At 42.2% G+C, this 17,956-nt stretch overlaps 2 protein-coding genes across 2 annotated transcripts in view; one reads left to right on the top strand and one right to left on the bottom strand.

Annotated features, from left to right (window-relative positions):
• BICD2 (BICD cargo adaptor 2) overlaps window positions 1–17,956 on the bottom strand; it is a 92,329-nt gene that overhangs the window by 7,280 nt on the left and 67,093 nt on the right. Inside the window, exons 3-6 of the mRNA XM_065845231.2 lie at window positions 16,764–16,916; window positions 14,028–14,480; window positions 12,061–13,080; window positions 10,875–11,026 (exon numbers count right to left, since the gene is read on the bottom strand). Of these exons, the coding sequence (XP_065701303.1) occupies window positions 10,875–11,026; window positions 12,061–13,080; window positions 14,028–14,480; window positions 16,764–16,916 (1,778 nt within the window). The remainder of the gene's footprint in view (window positions 1–10,874; window positions 11,027–12,060; window positions 13,081–14,027; window positions 14,481–16,763; window positions 16,917–17,956) is intronic.
• Window positions 1–17,956, top strand: part of NINJ1 (ninjurin 1) — a 294,431-nt gene that overhangs the window by 241,407 nt on the left and 35,068 nt on the right. The gene's annotated exons all lie outside the window — the stretch shown is intronic.

The raw sequence follows: 17,956 nt of genomic DNA, 5'->3' as shown, positions 1-17,956 counted from the left end.
CAGTTGTGGGCCCTCAGTTCCAGAAGGACAGGGAACTGCTGGGGAGAGTCCAGCGCAGCCACCAAGATGCTGAAGGGAGTGGAGCATCTCCCGTGTGAGGAAAGGCTGAGGGAGCTGGGGCTCTGGAGCTGGAGGAGACTGAGGGGGGACTCATTCATGGGGATCAATACGGAAAGGGTAAGTGTCAGGAGGAAGGAGCCAGGCTCTTCTCGGTGACAACCAGTGATAGGACAAGGGGCAATGGGTGCAAACTGGAACACGGGAGGTTCCACTTAAAGATGAGAAGAAACTTGTTCCTGGTGAGGGTGCCAGAGCCTGGCCCAGGCTGCCCAGGGAGGTTGTGGAGTCTCCTTCTCTGCAGACATTCAAACCCGCCTGGACACCTTCCTGTGGAACCTCAGCTGGGTGTTCCTGCTCCGGCGGGGGGATTGCACTGGATGAGCTTTCCAGGTCCCTTCCAACCCCTGACATTCTGGGGTTCTGTGATCACAGACCTATCTTCTTTTCTGGGGGGTTGGGGAATTTAGAATTCTTTATACTTCCCTGAGTTTCAAAGATTGTTCAATATTATTTTCTTTTCCTTCCCAAGAGACAAAAGGATTCTTTTTACAGCTAGAAGTAAACACTGGATTAAGACATTGGAGGTGACCAGGATATAGTGCTGGGTCACCAGCTTAAAAACCAAGAGGAAAGCAAAAACGTTTGAGAGAAATATTGTAAAGAATCCGCTGACTTAGAAATGTGAATATGATGGCAGCTCTGAGAGACCTAATCCACAGCAGCTCCTCTGCCTGACATAACTCTGCACTACCTACTTTCTTTTTATTAAGATTCTTAAAAAACATTGAAATATAGTGGAAATTTCATTTGAAAATAAACAACCAACTAACCAACAAACCCCATGCTGATGTAACTGAGTAAGTTTGGGGTACTCTACTATTCTTTTATTTATACATAGTCCATTCTTCTTTCTTCAGCTCTTCTAAACTCTATGGAAAATGCTCTGTGTTATTTTGCTCATGGAACAGTTATTTACAATGGATAAAAGCTATTGTACATAAGGCACAGACTGAACGTTACCGGGAGGCCTGAGGGCTCTGGGATTTCCTCCCCGTTTTCAAACAGAATTGTTGCATCTGAGGTGAGAAGTGCAAGTCTGGCTATATCACAAGTTACCTTTCTGTTTTCTTTTCTACTCACACCTCAAACCTGATTCCTTCAAAGCTCCACTGCTGCAAAACAGGGGAATGTCCAGAAAATGGTACCAATTCCTTGAGTGCTTCAGGAAAACATGATCTGGCACTGCAGTGACCTGTCCCCATCACCCCTGTTTCATTCTCAGTACTACCCTGCCAAGAGATTTGAGCAAGACAAAATAATGGGTGGGTTTTTTCCCCTTTCCCAGATCACTTCTTGTGAATCAAAATGTAGCCCCAAGGCAAGAGGAGCAGATTTCTGCCCTCTTTAGGAATGGAAAAAAAAAAATAACACATTATGGAAAAAAAGCAAAACCACTTCAGTAAAGCAGAGTAGGGACTTCCCACACGGTCTTGCTAATGTCCCTTAATCCTCTTCTCTAAACGTTTCTGATATTACTCTAATGCCTCTTGATCAAACACAGTCAGTTGTGCCAAACCCGATAGCTGACTGCTAACACAGAAATGCTTGTTAGAGGCTACAAGGCAGGAAAATCATTTTCATGTGAGCCAAGCTATAATTAAAGCCACAATTTTGCCTCCAAAAGGTTATTGTAGCAAGTCAATATCTCATCAAGCACAAAGGTTTAAAACATCACAGGGCTCTCCTCAGAAATCACATGGCATTCACTACTTCAGGTATCTAAATTAGCTTCTTTTTTTTCCATAAAGCTCTGCACAGGGAGTTTTCCCTTCCTTTCCAACCAAAAGGAAGTGTTATCAGTAGTTTTTACTGCACCTGAATAACTATTTTCTCATACACCAGAGAGGACTGGGGGGAGGCAGGACTGATAACTATGACTATGCACAGATTTGGCATCCTGAACCTCTTTTCCTGACCTTTCAGTCAAATGAAACGCTCCAGCCCCATACGCAGACGCTCTCCGATGGGTTTCCCTGCACAGGGGACCAGGACCTGCCCCATTTACCGTCTGCCTTCCTGCTCTTCACTGACTCCCAGTTTCATTTGCTCAAAAAAATCAGCCTCTCTAAGCATATAAAGCGGCAGAGACCCTAGCACTACTTACCTTAATGCAAACTAATAGTAGTAGTACCAACGGCAGCATATTTTTTGTGTATCTATATTGTTGCTGCTTTGCAGCTATAATAAAAGATCCTTCCCTTTTACAATTTTATTTGACGTGTGCTGAGCTACTTCCCCACTGTATATTCAATGCGAAAAATCATTAGAAGGTCAGAAGAGAAAATGCCTTTGTTTTAAAAACATCTCTGAAACCAAATAATGGAGTTTTCATGCTTTGAAGAAGAATAAGAAATTAGCGTAAGCCTGTTGTATATTCACACATTCGCAGTTTAAAGTGGATTGTGAACAGAAGGCTTTGATGTTGCCTGTTTTCTTATGACTGATAATTAACAATAATGAAAAAAGGAGCTTAAGGAAACATCAACTAGGCTTTTAAAAACACCACTAGCTAAACCAAACATCTACACAGAGGAAAGAAATATCCTGAATGTTAAACATAATGATGAGAAAAAAAAAGAAATCTTTTAAAACACTATCTGAAGCCAAATTATTGAAAAATATAAGAATGGGTTGTCTCGTTTTCCAAAGCTGCACACCACTGCTTCCCACAAATGCCATTTGTGCCTGATTTCTACATACCATTTTACTTAAGCTTTAGCATGCACTATACTATATAAAACGTACAGCTAAATTCACTACTGAATCAAGATCTGTTCTGGGATAAAAATGTAACCAAATGCACCTGGGTATAATTATACTTTCCCCTCCTCCTCTGCAATCAATGCAAGGGCCCTGTGACAACTTCCAAGGCAGATGTGACAGAGGAGGCCTGTTCAGAGAAGCACCAGCTTCTATAGCCAAAGATTAAATCGTCAACCTACATAAGAAGTTAAAACATGGAAGATTAAATAGCAATTTTTTGCTTTATTAAAAGCCAGGAAATATATTAGCAAAGAAGCAGTTAAAATGACACGTAAATGAGCACTGGCTGCGTTCGGCTATAAGGGATATCAGCCACTTGCTACTTTAAACTGAATCTTTATGTTAGAAATTAATATGAAGACTGAATTTTGACACTCCCCACACACACTCCCTTATGTCAGCCCCTTGTGAACACGAGCTCATCTGCAGGGAAATGGACGATTTTGTATTACGAAGGATGAACACAGGAAGATTATGAGACTGTAACAAAGCTCCTGAGTCTCCTTTCAGAAGGTGGCCCCAACTCTGCCTTGTGGGGCAGACACAGGTGACCCCACCATATCCCTACGTTTACAGCCAGATTCAGGCAAATTAGGATTACAGATACGCAACTTCAAGGGAGCACCTACGGAAACCTTAGTCAATTGCTAATTTGTAACTCCTTACTCAATACCTTACACACTGAAAACTCATCTGAGTTATAGATCTGAATGGAATAAATGCTATGACCTTTATTGGTATAAACCATAGTGATTTTCACCAAGAACTGAGAACAGTTTATAACAAGCTATAGTTTTCCAGAATGTTTATCATCAACCATGTGTAATCAATGTCCATTAGTAAGAGCTATTAAATAATAATGAGACATCATAAACTTTTACAGCAAATTCTGTCCTAGAATTTAAAAGAAAACTCCTTTCTTTTATATAGTTAAAGGTTGAAATTACTTCTACTCTAGTGGCACAGGACTGTTAATTTTCAAGCTATGACACAGGCAGGATGTTTCCCCAGCCTGCGCTGGGGGGGGTGATACCAGTGCAGGATCCGTCCCTCTCCACCCTGTCCCACCGGAGCTGTGCACACACTTTGTTTTTATACAGATTGTGAACACTGACACTTCCTACTAATTGCCAAATGAAACCAAGACTTGCCTGTCTAAAAGACTATGGACACAAATAACTGCCTCTGTACTCGTCCTCCATATAAGGTATTTTGCAGTAACTCCGGATTAAAAACAAAAGGGCAGACAAGTGACATCTGGAATTGTCTTTACTCTGAATATTTCTACAGCACCACTATTATATACAGAAACACCCGCTGTGTTTTACACTCCTTAGCAGCAGGTGTTCAAACAAAGCGCACAGGTAAGTGGAATGGACAGAGCTACTCCAAAAAATAACTGTGAGAAGAGCACAAACTCCTCGTTGCAACCCAGGTGCAGGGTCCATCTACAAGGGGCACCTTCGCCAAGGCTGAGCCTTGATATAACCAACATTACTTGTAGCAGATATTTTAATTGCCAGACACATTTAAATTCTAGAGCAGGGACATCATTATTATAAACGTGACTATGTGCAAGACATCACTCCTGTCTTTTTGTAGCACCTCTAAGACAGCCAGATGCCTTTGTCCTGCCCGGACGTCTCCTCACTTTCACGTGGGTGCTGGCAGCCCAGACATTTTTCTTTCCAGATGTCATTTGTCACCTCTAGATCTTGCACCAGGAACAGGAGGCAAATGTTGTTATTCCCCTCTGGGAATCCCATTCTGGAAATTTTCAAAGTCACATTTTCTGTGTCTGGCCCCTCTGAGCGTTTATCCCATGGGATATTTTTAGCGAAGCTGAATACTTCTACTGTGCAGAGACCAGTATGAAGACACTTTAGCTGTAATTCTCAATCTGGAAAGGTTCTGTGCACTGTTCTGTGCATGAATTTAAACTCCTTTATATTCTGCAGGACTTTGATGTCCATGGACACAAGAATAGTTTCTCAAATGCTTTGGATATTTGGAAAACTGACCAAGCTTTTGTGATTCTGAACAGACGGACGTATTCATTTGAAACACCTTTTCTCCACTAATGAGCAACAGCTAGCTGCGAATTTCTTGTGTGTATTCATGAGTTTGTTCATCACAAGTACTATCTTGTAATTTTAATCTCATGTGACACGCTGTCAGTCTTTCCAGTATGTTCTAACACTGGCCACTTGTCCCCTTGCTGACTTGTTGCAGTTTGTCTCTACTTTAATTCAGTTTATGAAGCACTGGAACTTGGGGACAGCCATTATTTACATCTAGGCACATTTGTTCTTGGTTTTTTAAAGACTTCTGCTACTGCTAGATTTCTTAATTACCGTTTTATCTTTATTTTAGATGGACGAGAAATGGCTGTTCTCTTACTATTCTTGCTTGTTCTCAGGCTTTGGAAAAGAAACCAAAAATACGCAAGCAGCAAAGTTGTGAAACCTGTCTCTTTAATCAGAGGAGTGAAGATGCATCCTAAGACACTTCTCTGAGCCAGTTTAAGCCTCTCAGGGTTTATCAGGACAAACGCAACTTCATATAATATTTTGGTTTTGTTGTTGAGCGCTGGGATGCGGCCGATCCCATGGGAGGGACGTGTAGAGAGAGGAGATCAGGGTGCCCTCCCGGGAGTGCACGTGGCGCCTCTCACCAACGGCAGAGACAAGAAACTTGCAGGATATATCCAAGGACAGAAAAATGGCACAGGGAAGAGAAAGGTGAAAACCCACTTTGTACTCTCATTGCATATGGTAATCTGCCCTTTGCTACACTTAGCAGAATTTTTGGAAGAATGCCTACCCAAATTCGAGCAAATAAAACACAAGGAAAAGACTAGCGTAACAAAATAAAATAACCTTTTTCTTTTTAAAATGCAAAATTGTGTTTAAGCTCTCTCCTTGTCCAATCCACAACGAGCTTTTCTCAGCGTATCCTTTCCCTGGCCACGAAGCCATGGCCATACTGGCCTCCCCCTCTTCATCTAACCATCCTTGAAGGACTTTAAGCCTCAGTTGGCAGCTGATGAATCTGCACACCTGTGCTTCATTAGCACTTGGAGCGTATTCTGGAAAGTGCAGACTCAGAGGTGTCCTCCAACCAGCCAGGAGAAACCTACAGTCTTCTTACTCCTTCCTTCCTTACTGAAAAGCTAAACAAGCCTCATGCTTAAATGCCAACCTGGATTTTTCTCCTCTGTTTTGATACAGTATGTTTTTTTTCTCCATAGTTGATCTTAAGAAATCCGAGCTCTAACGTGCTTGCAGTTTGAATGACAAATTGCTTAGAGGCAATCTAGAAATATATCTTGACATACGAGACAAGGAAACTGCACTTCACTCCCACCCCAAATCATTAGGAAACAGGACATATTTCCTTCAGGTTCCCTCAGAACACTAGGGAGATACTCTCTGTCTAGCAAAGAAAGGAATCAGCCTTTCTTCTGACAATGTTTTAGGGCAAGATGAATTCATTTACCTCAAATTTGCTACTACCCACGCCCCCCACTTCAGTAGGGATTTCTATTGTTCCATATTAAAAAATATCCTTTCATTTTCTTAACTGACTAAATGAGAGTTAAAAAGAAATCAAGCCTACCATAAAATATTTCTGGAGGTTAAATATTTTTTATCAGGACCAAACAGCAGCAGCTCCCCAAGCACCGTTTGAAGTGACCTGAACACCACCAGCGGTATCCACCTCTAGCCTGGGAATCCCTGTTGTCACTCACTGCTTTTTCCTTCCTTGGTGCTTTAACATAAGGTGTTGGTCACGTTAAAATCAATACATACTCAGACACTTTGAAAGTAGCCCCTTGATTCATATGTACTTGAACAAAGACCTGAGTGAAACGAGTTAACTGCAAATATGGGCTCTTTATACTTTTTTCGTATAGAGATGCAGTTAGAATTCAGATCAAACTCAGAGTAAATACTGCATTTTAAAGACTTATTCTGTCTTTTGGAAATTTCCATTGAAGATTTCATTTGAAAACAAGCTAGTTATTAGTTTATACCACCTAAGGTAAAAATTTTAAGATGAGTGGTTTCTGTGAAGCCATATTCTCTTTTGCCACTTTGCAAGGATTTATTCTTTGGAATACAGAACATGCCCACCTCAAATATTCTAGTTCAATGTTGCAACTCTGCTGTGAAAGTGACTGCTTTCTTTACAGTGTTCAATCCTGTGAATATGAGCTATTCTGTTTTAAATTGCTAAGTACATTAACTCATAACTGCAGTAGTGCCTTTGGTATGATGGATTTTGAGAAAGACTATTTTGTGAAACATTCTTTCAAACAGCTGCTCGAGATAGCAGGTAAAGTGCAGGAGCCAGATGGTACCCATAAAGAGAAAGTAGTACCAATTCCCATCTTGTAATAAAGCTGAAGGCTGCATCCTAATGCACATTTGCTGCATCATTGTCAGGCCCTGGTTATCGACATTCTGCAGCTCCCAAGCTGCCCGTTACCAAGTGCAAACCTACTCGACAAAGTAAAACAAAGGTGATGTTCAACTTCTCTTTGCATTTGAAATGGAGAAGTGATTGCATCTTTTTTTTTCTAGTCGAGAGAGAGTTTACTATGAAATGTCTGACTGTAATGCAGTGACATACATAAATAGTTACTACAGTCTAATTAAGCAGATAAATTCAATTTTCAGCTCTGTAGGACAGATTTAAATCTGGCTTCCAGTGGCTGCAGTCTGTTTGCACGTATAGCAGGGACGTGTGTTGATTGAGAAAATCTGGACTTTGACAGGACAACTATTGCATGTACATCTATAGTATGTTGCGTGTATCTTGATTTATTCCTTTGTACGACAGTTTAATTTTAGGCACACAGGGCTGTAGCAGTCCCTGGAAGCTGTTCATCTGTGTTTTGCAAGCCTTTCTTTGTCTCTAGGCTCAGGTCTTATTGTATTTTCATTACCTATTAAAAATAGCTGGTAGTATTGTCAAATTAGTGGGATTAACCTACTTTAAAAAGGAAATTAGGTCAGTTACTATATTCATGCCCAGCCTTTGACTCTCACGTATTGTTACAAGATCTCTTGCATCCTCGGAGACGGGCAGTTTCCTGTGGAAAACACAGCCCTGTGTGCAGCAGTCTGCTTCACCCACCCTCCAGCACAGCACTGAAACGATCACCATGGTAAATGCCCGGTCACCTGCGATCAGTCTCTGCTGATAAAAACCTCTTGGCCAGAGAAGAACCGTGACTTACTGCAGGCTGCTAAGAGATGCTCATTAGCAGGTTTTTTGCGACGGTGAAGACAAATGGGGCGGTTACATACTTCTAATATTTGAAACACACCTGAAAAATTGGACTTCAAAGCGGTTTTTGAGGTTATCTTCACCAAAACACCTAGGAACACCCCTTCCAAACCTACCATACCTGAAATGGAGATGAAGCAAGTGCTGTCATGGAATGGACTCACCAACCAGCAAGCCAGCGATCCTCTGAGAAGAAACTTCTTCCCAGCAAGGGTGCCAGAGCCTGGCCCAGGCTGCCCAGGGAGGTTGTGGAGTCTCCTTCTGTGCAGACATTCAAACCCGCCTGGACACCTTCCTGTGGAACCTCAGCTGGGTGTTCCTGCTCCGGCGGGGGATTGCACTGGATGAGCTTTCCAGGTCCCTTCCAACCCCTGATGTTCTGGGATTCTATGATTCTCTCTGGCCAGAGATTGGGAAGGGAAGGTGGGACTGGACACTACCTGCACTAATAGGTCTAGATAGCTATTGTGGCACCTGAAGCACAGGGCACACTGGAGACAAAACTGCCCTGTGCAGCTGCCCCATCTCAGGCCACATGAAAAGGCCAAGGCCTAGCTCCTTCTCTGCCATGCAAGGATCAGGAATGCAAGTGCTCACAAGGCAAAGGCTCAGAAGACCATATCTCACTCCATCCTCAGCTTTTTGCATCCTCCTTTGCTCTTGGTCCCTTATTTTTTTCACTAGCGTTGCTAAGTAAAGCACATATTCAGAACTGAGGATTGTGCATCCGCAAGCAGAGCTCCCTCCTGCCTCCAGTCACCCACAGCTCCCCGCCAGAGCTTCAGGGTAGAGCCCTTAAGTCTGTTCCTTTCAAAAAACCTTTTATTCTGCCTCCAGTTTCCCCCATGCCATAGAATCTTCATTATTGTCTTCCTGGTAAGAGGACAAGATTGACCTTTAGATAATACACTTAGAGAAAGGCAGAGGGAATTACCCTTCTGGCATTTCTCTGACAATTCCTCCTCTCCAAACCAGTTCACAGTCACTCTCACACCAGAGCAGGAAAATTAACATATAAGGAAAACATGCAGTTACATGTTATTAGCTAGCTATCCGCATCTAGGAAAAACAACTGAAAGTTAATAGTATGCTTTTTCTCTTTCCTCTCAGCTTCAAGCTGACCTACAAGTGAAAAAGAGATTGCAATTCCTGCATATTAATTACACTCCAGAAAAGGGGAGACAGAGAGGAAAGAAAGTAGGACAAATCCAGCCTGTACAGGGCGTTCCTTTCTCTAGAATAATGAGCTGCCACAATGCAACTTTTAGCATTCCTTGGTGTCCACTTCTCCTTTCCACGCTTACCCATGTGCCCAGATCCTGCTGAGAAAGGCTGAATCGTCAGGAAGTGTAAGGTTACTCAAGGAACATGAGAACCGCTGCAGAACCAGCCCCACAAAAAACACGCAGAAAAGCCTCAAGCATCTTCATAAACACCCTTGGGATTCCTTAGTACTGTACTTGTTAGCAGGTAACAGAAAGAAAACCTTCATTGTTGTTGGTATAGGGCAACAAAGATGATTAAGGGAGTGGAGCATCTCCTGTGTGAGGAAATGTTGAGGGAGCTGGGGCTCTGGAGCTTGGAGAAGAGGAGACTGAGGGGTGACCTCATTCATGGGGATCAGTATGGAAAGGGGCAGTGTCAGGAGGATGTAGCCAGGCTCTTCTTGGTGACAACCAGTGATAGGACAAGGGGCAATGGGTTCAAACTGGAACACAAGAGGTTCCACTTAAATCTGAGAAGAAACTTCTTCCTGGTGAGGGTGGCAGAGCCTGGCCCAGGCTGCCCAGGGAGGTTGTGGAGTCTCCTTCTCTGCAGACATTCAAACCCGCCTGGACACCTTCCTGTGGAACCTCAGCTGGGTGTTCCTGCTCCGGCGGGGGGATTGCACTGGATGAGCTTTCCAGGTCCCTTCCCATCCCTGACATTCTGGGATTCTGTGGTTGGTTGGTTTGGGATTTTTTGGTTGGTTTTTAAGCGTCCAGAGAAAGCAGAGAGTGAAGCAGCGCACAGCACATACAGACTCTCCCGTCCCCTTGAACCAGCTGAAAAGGAGAGTCCAGCTTACAGCAAACAGCATCCTTCTCAGTCTCCCTTCTCTGTCTTCTTTAGGCAACGCATGGAATACGCAGGCAAATGCACATTGCCAGGATGTCCCTGTGAATCCCACTAAACTGGGGCTGACAACTTTGAAATCAAGCTTTTTCTTTTCCTGTTTTCCAGGACCTTCTCTGCACAGGAGCCAAATGAACGTTCCTGAGCTGTGAAGCAGATCTAGATTTTGTAACGTGATGCTGTTGCCTCAACATTCAACTGCAAGATGGACAATCTGACAGTAAGATGTTTGCAACATCTTTACTTTTTTCTGAATCATTACAGGTCAAGCAGAGTCCCATCTCCATTGTGGAACAAATGCTCATTTTGCATTGTTAAATGTCACTTCTTCTCAAAGTAAGTGGCTTTAAGAACCAGGGATAATCTTGCACCCAAATGAAATAAATACTGCCACAACTTATTAGTTTGTAGCAACATTCTATATACCTGGCATTTTCCTCAGCAATAGGAATATGTCACAGACAGACAGTGTAAGCAAAGAGAGCCCACCCTGCCACTCTGCACGGGGAGGTGGGCAGATGCTCAGCTCTTCCCCCAAACAAGCAAGGAATGACATTTTGCCGAGTTCATACGTTCTTTACCTTGTAGCAAACATTGCCCTCAGGGAAGAGAAGGTTGCAGCATCTTCTTTCAAAGCCTTCAGCTCATTTCGCAGCTTCATCATTGTCTCTGTCACCATAGCTTTCTCGTTTTCATACTTGCTTTTTAAGTTGGCAAGGGCTACCTCCGCAGTCTGTGGGTTACCAAGAAGAACAGAAACGTACCAGTTAATGCAACTCTTCATCAAATGGCTGGCTAAAACATTTTTAATCACTGTTTACATAATCAAACATTTACTTTGCACTGGAATGTTAAACTTCTAGTCAACTTTTCTTGTACAAATTAAATAAAATTTCATGTTTTAACACTGGAAACAGAGCAGACATGGGTTTCCTTCTCCCATTAACTCTGCAGCAGCATCTAGGGAGTTACAGAATATAAATTTAGTGACACTTACCTCCAACTACTGAAAGAAATTAAACTTTCTTTGTTCTTTGTGGTAAGTATATAAAGTCTATTTAGTATCTCTATACTTAAACACATTCATCAATCACTTGCACAGTTCTCTAACCCTTAGAGCGCTTTACCTAACATTTTGGGGCACCTTTACTAAAATAAATATGCAAAAGAAAGCCAAAAGTACGTATATACTTCTTAAACAACACAATACTTTTTCTTTTTATATTTTGAAGACAACTGCAACTTACATTACTTTAAAGGAAACAATGAAGCATGTCACATGGTGTCCCAATGGCTGTTATTTCCATCTCCTGCACTGCTAGTATGTATCAAATAGCACAGCTCAATCCCCAAAGATTAATTTTACCTCTCACCCCTGTTATTTTGACCATGTTCTTCTATCACATCCTCATCTTGAAAGGCTTCCTTTTATTTTGAAATTTGAGAGAGTACATAAGCTTAAGAACTCTTTTAAGGGCAACTACTGGAATTCTTTCAAGCAGAAAATAAGATGTACTTCTTCATTTTAGGTGTCTTACATTAAATATAATCTGATATAATTCAGACAGCAGTAGACTGCAGCTATAATAAAAAGTCTCATGAGTGTGTGACCAGCAGAAGGCAGTGAAAGCCCCAGCGTGCAGCGGACCAAACAAACAGCAGCAACAAAGGCCTCCTTGAGTTGAAAGTACAGCAGTGTGATAAATTCTCGTCTTTGTGACCTAATTCCCCGACTCTACAACCTCTCTATCTGTAAGACCTGGTTACCTGTTTGTTGGCCTTCAGCACAGTTCTCAGCGTTGCTATCTGTTCTCTCTTGGTGCTCAGCAAGGACTTCAGCTTCAGGATTTCTTCCATGAGAGCTTCCTTGTCTTTGTCCACCACTGGCCCAAGCTCTTGAGTGGCAACACGCTGCCTGGACAACTCAGTTGTTCTGTCCACAGCAGCTTGCAGGTGTTTGATCTGATCCCGGATTATCGCGATCAAGTTGTAAATGTTCATTGGTTCTTTCCGAGGATCTGACACGGGAGATGGCAGAGATGACACTGGAGATGGGCTGCTGTCACCACTTCCGTTCTCTGCCTTTCCTAGCTCTATAGTTAACAGCCCTTTTGAAAGAAGAATGGGCGACCTTCTCCCCTTGGTCTCTGGACTACTGCGTCCACCTTTACCTTCCTTGTAGTAATCCAGCATCACTCTGTTTGGAGTTTCATTGTTGCACATGCAGACGTGGTGGTACAAATTGGCCAGTTCTTCACTGAAGGTGACCAGTTCATCTTGGGCCACACTGAGGCTGCCCTGCGTTTCTCCAGCAACATCGCTGACTTTCTTCAGCTCCTTCTCCAGCCTGGCCACCTGTTCTCTATCATGCCGACTGGATTTTTCTAGCGAGGTGATCTTTTCCGTGAGAGCTTGGCTCTCAGTCTCGTATCTGTTCTTCTCTTCCTCATACTTAGACTCACACTCTTTGTATTTGGCCTTAAGACTTTTAAGCTCTTCTTTTAGGTCAGTGATCTCTGCCACAGCCACTTTGTACTTGCACTCCAGGATCTCAGGCCCATTGATGTCAACTTCGTAATAGTCTCCATCTTCATGGCTGTCTCGGTCCTTCTCATTGTCAAGGGCAGACTGACGTTCCTTGCTGACCTGGAGCTTCTTCATCGCGTTCAGGTTTTCTGTGAGCCTGCCGACTTTCTCATGCTGCTCTGAGAGGGCCCCCCGTGTATTTTCCAACTGCTTCTGAGACTCCTGTAGCGTTGTTAACAAGTTCACCTTTTCTCTTTCCATCTGAAATGCATGAACACAGACATGTATGTAAAGGGAACTGTATCACCTACATGATTTTATTTTAAGAGACAGGAACTTAGCCAAGGTCCGTATGGTTACAGAAATCTGATCACATGCACATTATGGAAAAGGCTGTTTAATTTATTCTAAAGCTACCGTACCTTGCCAATTCTTTCTCATTTCCAATTCAAAATGCACATTTTTACACTTCTCTTCTATAGCTGATGGTCTCACTGTGAAAACAACCTATCAGCTGAAGATAAGCTAAATTTTACTGTTATCTTGCAAATTATTAAGTAAATATCAGAAAACATGCAGCTAGTCTATGGTGGAAGCTTGGAGCTTCATCAAAGACTCAGAAGTACTTCAACTTTTGGAGTTTCTCCTCTCAAGGGAGAAATCCATCATTTTTTTTCCACAAGGGCTTTTTCTTTAAATGGTTGGCAAAATAATTAGAAAACATTTCTATGCAACACAAATATATACCTTGTTTCAACCTCTCCATCCTCCAAGTAGCACAAATATAACATAGAAGTGCTTGGTACTGATTAAAACTTCAAGTTCTTTGAACTAATTAAAGAAACTTGTTGTGGGGTACAAAAGTCCTTTTCATGAAGATCAATGGAGTAACTGTCCATTTTGGAACAAAATACTACCTTTCTTGCTAGTGACATAACAAGTAGACAGTGCATGTGCTGCATAGAAGATGCAGTACAACCTTCCTCCAAACAGCGTACACAACTGCCAGCTTCTTTGCATTAAAAAAAAGCTATGGATTTCCACTGACAAACATTTAACATCCTCAACCTCTAAATCAATCAGAGCCTTTACAAATACAGTTCATACCGTATGGTGGTCACGTGAGATATCGAAAAGACTGAAATTGCGGTACAAAAAAACTCTAGTGGCTATTTGGAAATATCCAATTGTTTGGGAAACCCATTTACCTGTACAAGCTGTTGTTTCAGCTTCTGGATTTCAGAAATGTTTAATTCACTCAAAAGATCTGAAACCAGACTAGGGGCTGGAGGGAAGCTTTCATTTTTCTTGGGCGTTGATGTACTATTCTTGCCATTGCTGAGCTTGCTGAGGCAATTTTGTTCCAATCCATTCATGATTTCATCATTATTGGGCTCTGTGGCTTCATCACTGAACTTCAGTCCATCCAAAGAGATGTTCAGGTGGCTGTTGTACATGGAGTCGTTGATGTTCATGTAGTGAGAGAGCTCCTTCCGTAGGTTGTTCTTCTGCTCCCGCTCTGTCTTCAGGGTCTCTAAGGCCTCCTCCAGCTGCCGTTCCGAGATCTCCTTCAGCCGTATGGCATCTTCCAGCTGGCTGTTGAGAAATTCTGTTTCCTCTTCGAGCCTTTTGATTTCATGTTTCAGGCCTTCGAACTCCACCTGGAGGGGGAAAAAAAAACCCTAATGAAAATGTCTGCCCACAAGACATCAAGTGATTTTACTTTCGAATGTATTATTTCATTAAATATGGTGAGACTAGAATAATCTTTTCAGATCTGGAGTCTGGTTTTGGCACGATGACTGTAAACACTGCTTACATCATTTACCTTCACAGACACCACGGAAAACAATTTTTAAGCAGCTATTCCAGCTTAATGAAGACAGGTGGGAGATACAGCATGAGATACAGAGGCGTCGCAAAACAGGCTTTCCCAGCACATTATGCAAACGCTTTCTCTGTTTGATTAACAAATTTCTTGGCCAACCTTCCCACAAACTCAAGCTCAAATTTCCAAAACCTGGCGTTGCAAAGCTGCTACAACAGAACACTGGGCTTAAAACTGTTGGGATGCACCGAGCAATCAAGCTCTGCTTTTATACATTAAAAATAAAACGGTTTATTATTTCAACATATCTTGAAAGGACTAAAATTCAGGCTCTACACTTCAGACTCATAGTGCTGCTACACAAAATTTGATGGCATGTTACAAGTTTTTACCTGCAAAATTCTTTTCCTCACCTTGAAACAAAGGAAGGAAAAAATACCATAGGATATATGATCCCATTGATTTTTGCCAACTGCTGAAGGAACTTTGGATGCCAACATACACCAGCCTGGTAGCGCTGAGCCACAGCTGACTTAAAAACCAGGATCCAATCATGTTAATTCAGTTTTGCAAGTTAAGCCTGGGAAAACGTGATGGTTTCTTCTAGTTATGTCAGTGTGATAATTAAAGCTTAATAAAGTTAATCAAGTAGGATTAGGACAAGGTAGAAAATGAAATAACCCATAGCCATGAAAGGAATTAGCTCTTGGTTCGATATATGTCCGCTGAGTAAAAATATTTAAGATTGCAGTCTATTTTGGAAGGTTCCAGAACACAAACACAGTAGTCAATAACTCCTAGATAGCATCTGAGGTTAAACTTGGCTCAGCCCAGAATGACAGCATTCTTCAATATTCTTATTTTAGAACGTGAACATGGAGCCGGGAAGCTTCACTTGCTCCTCTAAATACAATGAATGAGGCAACAACAACAACAAAAAGGTAGAAAATGAAATTAAACAACTGCGCAGGCTGGATTTTACCAGAGCACTGTCCCTTCCAGTCTGCACCCAGACCACAACGGCATCTTCATCCCCACCGCACGACGTCAGGGCACTCAAAACAGCGTCACCAGGCCAAATGCATTGAGGTGAAAAGAGGTCCAACCTGGAACCCCCTTCGGGCACAGCGGTGAGGCCAAAGTGATAAACACAGACATGGATTTTCACCGGGAGATAAATGAAATACATTCGGTATCCCAAATACCTCACTTGGTAGGGCAGCTTTTATTCAGACCGCTGAAGGAGATGTGAAGCAAATCCTAATAAGCTTTTGCTATGTGCACACTCCAACAGATTGTATTAACACTACTGTTTTCTTCAAGAGCTTTTATTTCAGGAATATGATACTGTTTTCTCAACTGAACCTTAAGTTTTATTTATAAAATGAGACTGATGGGTACCTGAAGAATAAAAATAGCAAGTCTCCAATTGGCAGATGAAGAAAAGTGAACTGTGCCAAAGACCACATCTAATCTAATTATCTCTGCAAATGATAACTCAGGGAAATTCTTGAGTTGTTCTAAAAATGCAGTTTCCTAAAATTCTGAAAATAGCTGGAACTGTGCAATTAAATGTGACTTTTCAGATGAGCAGTATACAGGTCTGACAGTACAGAGCAACTAGAACAGTTGTCTGCGTTCAACGAAAACAGTTAGAAGAGAACAGCACAGAACTGGAGAGATAATGTAAGCGCTCTATAGCAATAAACACATCTGTTCAGAAATACAGCCAGCTACAGATGCGGTAGACAAGGATGGAAGGATGGATGGAGTGTGTTGCAAAGAGACAATGAAAACCTAGTGTAGCAAAAAGACTAAACCAAGTAGCAAATCAGACTGGTAGAGATGTCACTTCCATCCAAGAGAGAGAAGGCAACGGAAGGACTAGGAGGTCAGTATAGAAGCAATGAAGTCTTATGGCTGTGTATAAACAGAGTCAGCAAGGACTTAAACACTTTGCAACAACTCTTGGTACTAAAAGAGCTTATGGTCTCAAAAGTAGTACAGACGTACAGACAAGGAGCAGTTGGATGTTCAAATGAGACAGAACCATGCCCTAACACAGGAATTAATTGGTGCTACCCAAGCAGTGCTCATTCTTTGGAAAAAAACTTGCCTGATTTTGCTTCAGGACAGACACTTGTTTCTGGAGACAGATGTTTTCCTCTTCGAGCTCAGTGTAGTCCTGGAGCAAACGTGCTTCTCGGAATTTATATTCCTTAATATCATCTCGCAGACGGGCCCTTTGGATTTCCACGTTCTGATTGACCTGGAAAATCAAATAAATTCAAAAATGATGGTGAAGTAGTCAGCTACAATTAAATTTCAAAATTTTATCTTTCCTTATGTGCACTACTCAATTAGATTCTATTCAAACAGACATTCTTCCCCTCCCTCCGAAATGAAATTACCAAAATCCAAATCATTTACACAATAATTAGATTTTGGTATTTGCTTCTCTTACGTATTCTCATCCTTGACTCAAAGAAAAGTTAATGAGTGAGCAGTGTGCTGGTTTGACTGAAAGTGAATTAGTTTTCTTCACACAGTTACAAACCTTTCGTTTTTGTAGCTAGCACAGTCAATATTTGGATTTAGTTTGAGAGCAAGAAGGTAACACCCCAGGACAGAGTTAATGGTTTTTTTAGTTGTTACCGTCTGGGAGCCAAGGTCTTTTTGAGGTCTCTGGCTGCAGGTGTGAGGCAGCTGGGCAGGGGGACATGGATGGGACAGACGTTTACTGACACCCAGACCGATCAATGGGAACATTCCACACCATTAGCACCAGGCTTCAGATTTAAGGAGAGTCGGCATCTTCCAGCTAAAGGGAACGGAGACAAAGATGGAGACCTGTCCTGGTCTCTGCTCCGTTTTGGACGAGTTCTGTTCAGGATGTTCTCTAGTTTGTCCTTTCGCCATCCTGCTGTTTTGCACAAACCTCTGGGCCTTTCTGCCTCTATCTCTCTTTTCTCTCTGGGTTCGGCTGTTCAGGACCAGGTGCTCCTTTACTTTATATTCTATTTCCATTTTATGTATATTTTATCAGTAGTGGTATATTAATATTACTTTGTTATTTCATTAAACTGTGTATATCTCAATCCACGTGTTTCTCCCTTCCCTTTTGATTCTCTCCCCTGTTTGGGGGTAGCGGACGGATTGAGCGGCTGTCGTGGTTATTTTGGCAGCGGGGGTTAAGCTGCGACGCAGGGAAAGCTGCACTCACACCTACGTTGGCTGTAAGCACCAAACAGTAGTTTTCCAGATCAGAAGTCAATGCCTAAATCTGTTAACGCTTAAACACGAAGGGCC

The sequence above is a fragment of the Patagioenas fasciata genome, chromosome 10 (genome assembly GCF_037038585.1).
Source record: "Patagioenas fasciata isolate bPatFas1 chromosome 10, bPatFas1.hap1, whole genome shotgun sequence".
Classification (NCBI taxonomy): Eukaryota; Metazoa; Chordata; class Aves; order Columbiformes; family Columbidae; genus Patagioenas; species Patagioenas fasciata.
This window is presented reverse-complemented; position numbering and strand designations above follow the sequence as displayed.